Below are 11376 nucleotides of genomic sequence, written 5' to 3'. Positions count from 1 at the left end.
AGAGTTACACATGGGATAAAGAAAGGTACAGTCAATAACACAATAGAAATATATATATACAGTACAGTGTGTGCAAATGTAATAAGATTAGGGAGGTAAGGCAATAAATAGGCCATAGTGGTGAAAAAAATTACAATTTAGCATCAACACTGGAGTGATAGATGTGCAGATGATGATGTGCAAGTAGAGATACTGGGGTGCAAAGGAGCCAAAAAATGAATAACAATATGGGGATGAGGTAGTTGGATGGGCTATTTATAGATGGGCTGTTTACAGGTGCATTGATCGGTAAGCTGTTCTGACAGCTGATGCTTAAAGTTAGATAAAGATATAAGTCTCAAGCTTCAGTGATATTTGCAATTCGTTCCAGTCATTGGCAGATGACAAATACAGTCGGTTTCATTCCTTCACATACCTCTTGTACACAATGACAGATTTGAGATTCAAAATACGAACCCTAAGCCCTATATCACACATTACTGTCAATCACAGTCCCATAGGGATTAAATATACAGTAGGCTTCTCTCTCTCTGTCACTTAGCAGCATTCGTATAGGATTCAGACCCCTTGACTTTTTTCACATTTTGTTACGTTTTTTTGTATTGATTAAAGTGTAGTTTTTTCCCCTCAATCTACACACAATACCCCACAATGACAAAGTAAAAACAGGTTTTTAGATTTTCTTCTTAATGTATAAAAACATATTTACATATTTACATAAGTATTCAGACCCTTTACTCAGTACTTTATTGAAGAACCTTTGGCAGCGATTACAGCCCGAGTCTTCTTGGGTATGATAATACAAGCTGTGCACACCTGTATTTGGGGAGTTTTTCCCATTCTTCTCTGCAGATCCTCTCACGCTCTGTCAGGTTGAATGGGGAGCGTCGCTGCACAGCTATTTTCAGCTCTCTCCAGAGGTGTTAAATTGGGTTCAAGTCCGGGCTCTGGCTGGGCCACTCAAGGACATTCAGAGACTTGTCCAGAAGCCACTCCTGCATTGTCTTGGCTGTGTGCTTAGGGATCTCTTTGTACTTTGCTCCGTTCGTCTTTCCCTCAACCCTGACTCTCCCAGTCCCTGCCGCTGAAAACATCCCCACACCATGATGCTGCCACCACCATGCTTCACCGTAAGGTATAGTGCCAGATTTCCTCCAGATGTGACTCTTGGCATTCAGGCCAAAAAGTTCAATCTGGGTTTCATCAGACCAGAGAATTTTGTTTCTCATGGTCTGAGTCCTTTAGGCTTCCATCTGGCCATTCTACCCTAAAGGCCTGATTGGTGGAGTGCTGCAGAGATGGTTGTCCTTCTGAAATGTTCTCACATCTCGACAGAGGAACTCTGGAGCACTGTCAGAGTGACCATCGAGTTTTTGGTCACCTCCCTGACCAAGACCCTTATCCCCCGATTGCTCAGTTTGGCCGGGTGGCCAGCTCAAGGAAGAGTCTTGGTGGTTCCAAACTTCTTCCATTTAAGAATGATGGAGGCCAAGGTGTACTTGGGGACCATCAATGCTGCAGACATCATTTTTTGGTACCATTCCCCAGATCTATGCCTCGGAACTCTACGGACAATTCCTTCGAGCTCATGGATTGGGTTTTGCTCTGCCAAGGGGTCTGACTACTTTCCGAATGCACTGCAGATCAAATTATATTTCATCATCCTCCACTGTCTCACCCAATCTGTCTGCTTTACAGACCTAATGATTGGTTAAGCAGCTATAGGTTTTGAGAGCAGACAGTATTATTCCTATCTGCTGCTGGCTGCCGGCTGTTTGCGCTGAATGTGAACGTTAGCATTAATCCATCTTAGCGGTGGTCTGTGCTCCTTCACGGTCTTCTCCCTACTAGCCACGGCGCCTTTCAACCTAAGCAATTAGCTAGCGCTAATGCCTGTTCCATGCGTGTTCATGTGTGATTGTGTGTGTGTTCATGTGTGAATATTTGTGTATATGTTTAAGAATATGTGTGTTTGGCGTCCTGCTGTGTTTTCACTTTCACCTATGCTGCACTCAGAACCAATCCAGTCTGACCTTTGAACTCCGAGTTGTAGGGAGCTGTCCACCTACCTGTATATCATATGTACAATATCAACAATCCCACAGTTCCCCAGGCATGAAGAGCCATGTTGGAGACTTGTGGTCGGCAGGTGCCATTGATCCACACGGTAAACCAGCTCAGTGCACATCCAGACCATTAGCTCAGCCATAGAGAGATTATGACTAAACACACTATTCCCAGTCATTCACACCTCGTTTCACTTTCTGATCATTACCCTTTAGCGAAGCAGGGGAGCTGGCCCATAGAAGTTGCATTGAGCTGGGGAGGTTATGCAGTGTGTGACTGAGTAAAACAACTCTCCCCGTCCATACAACTGTTCTGTAGGCTATAGGGGGACGTCGACCCTCCCCAGCACCAGCTACAGCGAACCACAGATTTCTATCTGTTCACTCCCACTTCAGTAGGTGAGTGAGGTTTGTTGATATAGTATTTATTCCGAGGTCCTGACACTCCTCAGTGAGAGAGGTGTTTTAAATGTGAAGGAGGAGACGACAACCTTTTGATATGTACTGTTGAAGTACCTCTCCTCCCACACCGCCCATACAACAACAGCATGTGATAGAGCACCACTTCTTCTGTGTTCTAGTCGTGAGCCTGTGGTTAGATTCGCTCTTTTATTGGTATTTCATTTCTACATTTTGTTTGATTCCTTTGATTTGGCTTCTGTGTCTGTAGAGTGCGAACAGAGTTATACGCAGTACTTTTTCTGAATGGCTGTGTGTGTGTGTGTATCGGGTTGCACTTAGCACTGATATACAGTACCATACACTCTCCTCGCACTCTGCCACAGTGAATGAGAGGAGGAGGAGAGGAGGAGGAGGGGGGGGACACAGCCGATGGCGAGAGCCACCAGATGATAGCCGTTAGTGTGTTCTGCTCTCCCGGGCCCGGTCCAGACCTCAGGATTGGCACAGCAAATGCATCCATCCTCATGACCTACTGAGAGGTGGATTCATCAACACATTTGTTTGGCCACAAATAGACGTTCTACATTGATTTTCTCGCTCGCTCTCTTTTTGCCATGGTATATTTTCAAGATGGCTTCCAGCCTCTGCCTTACATGGATTTTGACTTCCATTGGAAGACTATATGTCGAAAAAAGAGGTGGTTTCTGAGGTGAAATAAAGGACTGTTTTGAAAATGTAAGCTATTTGTTGTAGTATTTGTTAGTATTTGACAAACAGACAGCATCTTTTAGAGACCTGATGGCACCTAAACCCCTTTCAGTCATCCACTTCAGTGTGACTTTAATATCAGCAGCATATGATTTGGGAGTATGATATCCAAATATATAGATTACACTTTAATGTCTGACTTTATTATCAGCAGCGTATGATTTGGGAGTATGATATCCAAATATATAGATGACACTTTAATGTCTGACTTTATTATCAGCAGCGTATGATTTGGGAGTATGATATCCAAATATATAGATTACACTTTAATGTCTGACTTTATTATCAGCAGCATATGATTTGGGAGTATGATATCCAAATATATAGATTACACTTTATTGTCTGACTTTATTATCAGCAGCATATGATTTGGGCGTATGATATCCAAATATATAGATTACACTTTAATGTCTGACTTTAATATCAGCAGCATATGATTTGGGAGTATGATATCCAAATATATAGATTACACTTTATTGTCTGACTTTAATATCAGCAGCATATGATTTGGGAGTATGATATCCAAATATATAGATGACACTTTATTGTCTGACTTTATTGAGTGACTGACTATGGGCTGGTTTCTCGGACAACACCGATTTAGCCTTAAAAGTGATTTCAATGGAGATTTTATATTGAGCACGCTTTTCTAGTCCATTATTAGGCTTAATTTGACATCAGGAAACTCTCCCTTTGTGTAATATAAACACAGTCCTATTGCTGCATGCTGTCAGAGGTTTCTCATCAGGAGCAGAGGAATCAGAGTGACTCCCAGAGTGGCTCCCAGGACGACAACCCTCCTATGTCTTCCTGGAAACGGAGATTAAGCCACAATCCAATTCAGCTGGTATTCATGTCATGTTTTTACTACAAGGTTGCTCTGGGACACAGAAAGGCAGATGGTAGTAGAAAACTAAAAGGATGTTGCATTTAGTGCTTTTTGAGGCATTGAACTAAATATTGATGCACGTATTGGCTTGACACACACACACACACACACACACACACACACACACACACACACACACACACACACACACACACACACACACACACACACACACACACACACACACACACACACGCATACACACACACACACACACTCCTGTTCTCACACGCACACACACACACACACACACACACACACACACACACACTCCTGTTCTCACACATACAGACACACACACACACTCCTGTTCTCACACATACAGACACACGCGACTTATCAAGTAGGTCAAGCTTTGACATTTGATCAATACTCAATAGAGAGAGACAGAGATACAGAGAGAGCGAGAGAGACAGAGAGAGCGAACGAGAGAGAGAGACAGAGAGATCGAGCGAGAGAGACAGAGCGAGAGAGACAGGGAAAGAGACATAGAGAGAGAGAGACAGGGAAAGAGACGGAGACAGAGAGAGACAGGGAAAGAGACAGAGACAGAGAGACAGAGAGAGAGAGAGAGACAGAGAGAGAGAGACAGAGACACAGACAGAGAGAGAGAGACAGAGAGAGAGAGAGAGAGAGACACAGACAGAGACAGAGACAGAGAGAGAGAGGTTCTGCTCACTCTATCCTTACTAGTCTCTCTCACTACAGTATTTCTCGTCTCAATAAAGATTAGTCAAAGCTAGTTGTTTTTTACTTATTTCTTCAGATATTCATAAAAACCTTCGATCTGTGGCTAGCAGCTTAGCTCTGCACTTCAATCCTTCTCTGTTCTGCCCTTTCATTGCTCTCTCACAGCCCTCTCTAATGCGCGCCCACACAGCTATGCACAGTGTCACTCACGCTCTTCCATTGTGGATTCTTGTGTGGGCGCGCACTTGTGTGTGTGTTTGACGACGGTCGTTTCAGGAAGCGTGCTCACTCGGAGGAAGAGACGGGGTTGTAAACAGAAACACCACCCAGGGCCTCTTTGATGGGCCGTGACTCACAGAGGTGTGAGGGGTGGAGTGTAATTGTGTGTGGGTGCAGGCATGAGTGTGTGTGTGTGTGTGGTTGTGTGTGTGTGTGTGTGTGTGTGTGTGTGTGTGTGTGTGTGTGTGTGTGTGTGTGTGTGTGTGTGTGTGTGTGTGTGTGTGTGTGTGTGTGTGTGTGTGTGTGTGTGTGTGTGGGCATCGATGTGTGTGTGCGTCCTTATGAGAGAGGGTAAGGGGCGCCCTACAGGTTCCGCCTGGGGTGTATGTGGTGTTCATGGCCTCAGGGCCAGCAGTGGAGTGGGAGCATGTTATAGCTGTACAGTAGGATAGTCACACAATGTGTTACTGTTACAGTGGTTGACCCTGGGTTTATTTTACACCCCACGTTCTGTATTGTTCAGTTGACGTTATGATTAAACGAGTGCAGTTGGCTCTGACACCTGTGGTGACCTCTATCCTTCAAACTTAACAAAGCAGAGTGGGAGGCTGAGGGTGTGGGCCACGCTGTAATCAAAGCAGCTCACCCTCTGTTTGCTCTCTCTTGATGAGCAAATGTAACGACATGGCTGAACCCCTCTGACTGAGAGAGTCCCTCTAGATTCATAGTCCCTTATATGCAGTGTAGATTGACTTAAATGAATTACTTCCCCGTGGAAAAGCGTGTGCACTGCCCATGACCATTGTGTGTAATCGGCAGCATTAGTGGGAATGGTTTGGTCCTGTCCACTGCATCATGCGGCCTCTGTGGTAATGGAATGAGGCTGGGGACGTTTCAGCACACACTGTACTGTCCCTAGCCATAGGAAAACACGAGCAGGCATTCCTTTTTTAAAGGACATTTGTTATATATTCTTTGGTGTTTATATTAGAGATGGCAGTTGTGTACAACAATGACTATTACTTTGCTCTGACTTGATAGTCGTTGATATTTAAACAGAGATGGATATCCACGTTCAGTGACTGAGCTGTGAATATCCATCAAAAGATGTATTCTCTCCCAAAGGATCTCATACAGTAGTAAGCTTGTGCTCCTAATTCTGACGGCATTGACAACTTAAAGGAGGAATATGATGTATTTTGAGGGTTACTTTAAGTCGTTTCTACACTTTTCCGGTGATGAATCTCCTGACTGGAGTTAGGGAGGATTGGTACCGGGAGATCATGTGACTCCAGGGAGCTACTTTACTCCTATTGGATAGAGTTGTGGAGAGAGAGGGAGAAACGGAGGATCAAAGACCCAGAATAAAATATGCAAGCTCATTCGCTCTCTGCTTCAAAGAAAACCTCAAGTTCACCTCAGCTCACTGTCGCCAAGGTGACCCAACGCAACCAAAATAAAACTACGCAAAAATCATGAGACATCGCCAAACTATAAATATTGCATCCCGACAGACAATGGCATTCAACCACTTGTATTTCCACAATGAGCACAAGCTATTTTAGTAATGTGTACCTGCGGCTACAGACCTAACTCTTTGCTTAATTTTGATTCTAATTTGAGAGATTAACGATTTCTAGCCAGATCATGCAAAATGCTTGACTCCCCTCCTGTTTGATGGAATTGCGAGCCACCACTTGTAAATTGCTCGTGCCCACTCCCCAGGTCGCCCCCTGGCCCCTGTCAACTATCATTTTTATTGCTGCTGATGAGATCCTGAGACAAGCCCCCCCCCCCCATCGTACCTGCATCAGTGGAGCTCATCCCATTGCAGATGAGATGAGAGAGGGAGAGAAAAAGCAGAGTTTATTAGTACATGTGCTAGTGAGCAGTGTGAAGTTGGACCCTGGTCTACAGCATGAAGTGACCGGCACCCGGCAGTGCAGGCTGTCTGTGAAGAGGGTGAGTGTTCTTCACGAGGGCCACTTCTCACAGATAGAGAGGGAAAGAGGAGGGGTGGGGAGTCCACTGTGCACTGAGAGATCCCTTATCAGGGCTTCAAATGGGCAATACGATCTTCAAGATACAATTTATAAAACAATTCATTTGTCTTTTTTTTTTTTTTTTTAGATGTTACAGAAGGATCTGAGCAAGATGGAAGATTCCCCCCAACTACACCTGCATTGCTTGCTGTTTGGGGTTTTAGGCTGGGTTTCTGTACAGCACTTTGAGATATCAGCTGATGTACGAAGGGCTATATAAATACAATTTGATTTGATTTTGATTTGATTTGAACTGCTTGTCTCTGGAAAGAGGTCAGGTTTCAGAACAGGTGCATTAACACTCCTCAGTGTCTTTTGTCTACCCAAAACACAGGGAAAGTTTCAACTAGTTGGCGTTGGTCTCCACTAAGACAAAGGCATATAGGCCTAGTTTCTGGAGAAAAATAGGATAGTGGCGCTCAATTGGTGTGCTAATGGACCCGCGAGTCACTTTACACTGTACTGTGGTTTATTAGGATCCCCATTAGCCGACGCCAATGACGACAGCTACTCTTACTGGGGTTCGACAGGTGCTCAACAAGAGAGACACTCGTTAGCTGTCGCTATTAACTAAAGTCAACCTCTATGTTGTCTTCTGTTTAGTCTGGGTGTCCTTGTTCAGAGTCGAGCTAAATGCTGGTGTAAAGACTAATTATTGCTCACCTTTGAAATGCTTTTCTGTATGGCAGAGCAGCCTCTTTGTGTGAGCCGTGGACACGACCTCCTCGTTTGATCTCTGTCCTTCTAAAAAGACCGAAAGGTGTTTGTGTCCCCCTTTATTTCTCACTGCAGTGAGTTGGTCCCACAGGTGAAGATAGAGGGGCCTTATTCATGTGTTTGTGCGTTTGTGTGCACATGTGCGTGCGTGCCTGTATGTGTGTGTGTGTTCCTTGAGTGTGTGTAAATGCGCGTGTCTGTAGGTGTGCGTATCGAGCTCTCCGGTTAGAGGGTTAGCTGGTAGGAGGCGGGAGAGAGTGTGCTCATTGGCAACAGAACCAGGAACATGTTGACAGTTCTATACAGTTGAGGTCGGAAGTTTACATGCATTCAGGTTGGAGTCATTAAAACTTGTTTTTCAACCTCTCCACAAACTTCTTGTTAACAAACTATAGTTTTGGCAAGTCGGTTAGGACATCTACTTTGTGCATGACACAAGTAATTTTTCCAACAATTGTTTACAGACAGATTATTTCACTTATAACTCACTGTATCACAATTCTAGTGGGTCAGAAGTTTACATACACTTGGTTGACTGTGCCTTTAAACAGCTTGGACAATTCCAGAAAATTATGTCATGGCTTTAGAAGCTTCTGATAGGCTAATTGACATCATTTGAGTCAATTGGAGGTGTACCTGTGGATGTATTTCAAGGCCTACCTTCAAAGTGCCTCTTTGCTTGACATCATGGGAAAATCAAAAGAAATCAGCCAAGGCCTCATAAAATAATTGTAGACCTCCACAAGTCTGGGTCATCCTTGGGAGTAATTTCCAAATGCCTGAAGGTACCACGTTCATCTGTACAAACAATAGTACGCAAGTATAAACACCATGGGACCACGCAGCCGTCATACCGCTCAGGAAGGAGACGCGTTCTGTCTCCTCGAGATGAAAGTACTTTGGTGCAAAAAGTGTAAATCAATCCCAGAACAACAGCAAAGGACCTTGTGAAGATACTGGAGGAAACTGGTACAAAATTATCTATATCCACAGTAAAACAAGTCCTATATCGACATAACCTGAAAGGCCACTCAGCAAGGAAGAACCCACTGCTCCATAACCGCCATAAAAAAAGCCAAACTGCACATGGGGACAAAGATCGCACTTTTTGGAGAAACGTGGTCTGATGAAACAGAAATATAACTGTTTGGCCATAATGACAATTGTTATGTTTGGAGGAAAAAGGGGGAGGCTTGCAACCCGAAGAACACCATCCCAACCGTGAAGCACGGGGGTGGCAGCATCATGTTGTAGGGGTGCTTTGCTGCAGGAGGGACTGGTGCACAGAAAATAGATGGCATCATGAGTGAGGAAAATTATGTGGATATATTGAAGCAACATCTCAAGACATCAGTCAGGAAGTTAACGCTTGGTTGCAAATGGGTCTTCCAAATGGACAATGACCCCAAGCATACTTCCAAAGTTATGGCTTAAGGACAACAAAGTCAAGGTATTGGAGTGGCCATCACAAAGCCCTGACCTCAATCCTATAGACAATTTGTCGGCAGAACTGAAAAGGCATGTGCGAGCAAGGAGGCCTACAAACCTGACTCAGTTACACCAGTTCTATCAGGAGGAATGGGCCAAAATTCACCCAACTTGTCGTGGAAGGCTACCCGAAACTTTTGACCCAAGTTAAACAATTTAAAGGCAATGCTACCAAATACTAATTGAATGTATGTAAACCTCTGACCCACTGGGAATGTGACGAAAGAAAGAAAAGCTGAAATAAATCATTATCTCTACTATTATTCTGACATTTCACATTCTTAAAATAAAGTGTGAATCCTAACCTACCTAAAACAGGGAATTTTTACTCGGATTAAATGTCAGGAATTGTGAAAAACGGAGTTTAAATGTTTTTGGCTAAGGTGTATGTAAACCTCCGACTTCAACTGTACATATTTCATTCATGTTTTACTTTTAATAGCTGAGCAGAGAGAGAGAGAGAGGAGAGAAGATGATACTTTATCACTGAGCCAGTACACCACAGAGGACTTTTGGATGTCAGCCCAAAATCATAACACGAGATGACAATAGATTATAATGACTTCGCCCAGACTTAATTTAGACTCGGTTTTCTCTAGGGGGGAAGCAGCTCGTGAGGCTGGCTGTGTAGAGCAGGTGGATCAGTAGGCCTCTCACTGTCTGTACAAGTGGATATATGCCGTTTAAGAGATGAATGGAGGATGGTGACTAAGGCAGTCGTGCGGAGGAGAAGACAAATGGGGTGTAGTCATCTTGCCCAGGTCATTTACAATGTGTCTGATCCTATAGACATGTTCTCGTGGACATCACACAGGCCTACAGCAGTACACTGAAAACAAAACACAGTTGATGGCATCATTTCCTCATTGAATTCATCATCTGCACTGTAATAATATCGTCTCTGCATGTGTTGATTTCATGAAAACAATCCGGGACCACCACACTCTGGTCTGGGATCTGCGCATGCCGTTGCATTTGCTTGCCTTCCCTTAAAAATGGCACTGTCTGGTTGGGGTCAGTAGCACGCCAGTCTGACCTTAGATCTGCTGGTATTGACCTTGCAGATGGTAGACTGCAGTCTGCGCGCATGCCTTGCTTTACCCAACCTCTCACACTCTAGAATGATTTAAGAATGACCTTGGGACACGCAGTGATAACGTTTGGCTTCCATTTGTCTCTATCTGTTTGCCCCGTACTCCTCCTCCCTTTGTTTTTCTCTCTCTTTCCCTCCCTCCCTCTCTTGGTGTTACTTTAGGGGTATATTTTGTTGTTTTAGTGAGCTTGATGTACTCTCTCTCTCTTTCTGTCTCTCTTCCTGTCTCTTCCTCTCTCTTCCTCTGTTGTAGCAGACTGTGTTGTGTTGCAATAATTCTCTAGTGGTTGCTGATGTGATGTTGTTGCTGTCTTCTCTTATGCCTTTTGTTTCTTCCCTGCGTTGTTCTGCTGCCTGTGTTGTGGTGAGCGCTCCCCTAACCTCAGTTCATTCTGTTGTGGCACCACCGCAGTCCAGGATGACGCTGCTCCCGGTACCCAGGAGTACATTATGTTGCGGCAGGATTCCGTCCACTCATCGGCGGATTTAAGGAGCAAAGGGTCCCCCTTTCGTGCTAAGTGTCACGAAATCTTCTGCTGCCCGCTGAAGCAAGTGGTCAACAAAGAGAGCTCAGAGCCTGAAGGTTTGTCCGCACCCCCCCCTGGTTTGTATCTGTTGCCTTCTGGTTTGTATCTGTTGCCTTTTCCCTCTCTATCCTCTCTGGTTTGTATCACTCTCTGGTTTGTATCTGTTGCCTTTTCCCCTCTCTATCACTCTCTGGTTTGTATCTGTTGCCTTCTCCCCTCTCTATCACTCTCTGGTTTGTATCTGTTGCCTTTTCCCCTCTCTATCACTCTCTGGTTTGTATCTGTTGCCTTCTCCCCTCTCTATCACTCTCTGGTTTGTATCTGTTGCCTTTTCCCCTCTCTATCACTCTCTGGTTTGTATCTGTTGCCTTTTCCCCTCTCTATCACTCTCTGGTTTGTATCTGTTGCCTTTTCCCCTCTCTATCACTCTCTGGTTTGTATCTGTTGCCTTCTCCCCTCTCTATCACTCTCTGGT

At 44.5% G+C, this 11376-nt stretch overlaps 1 protein-coding gene across 4 annotated transcripts in view; it reads left to right on the top strand.

Moving 5' to 3' along the window:
• LOC118377089 (fibroblast growth factor 13) overlaps window positions 1-11376 on the top strand; it is a 197694-nt gene that overhangs the window by 83265 nt on the left and 103053 nt on the right. For 3 of the 4 annotated variants that reach the window (XM_052509353.1, XM_052509351.1, XM_052509350.1), the window contains exon 3: window positions 10787-10957. The exons of the other annotated variant lie outside the window; for it this stretch is intronic. In XM_052509353.1, the coding sequence (XP_052365313.1) occupies window positions 10787-10957 (171 nt within the window). The remainder of the gene's footprint in view (window positions 1-10786; window positions 10958-11376) is intronic. 4 annotated transcript variants of the gene reach the window in all.

The sequence above is a fragment of the Oncorhynchus keta genome, chromosome 4, assembly GCF_023373465.1.
Source record: "Oncorhynchus keta strain PuntledgeMale-10-30-2019 chromosome 4, Oket_V2, whole genome shotgun sequence".
Classification (NCBI taxonomy): Eukaryota; Metazoa; Chordata; class Actinopteri; order Salmoniformes; family Salmonidae; genus Oncorhynchus; species Oncorhynchus keta.
This window is presented reverse-complemented; position numbering and strand designations above follow the sequence as displayed.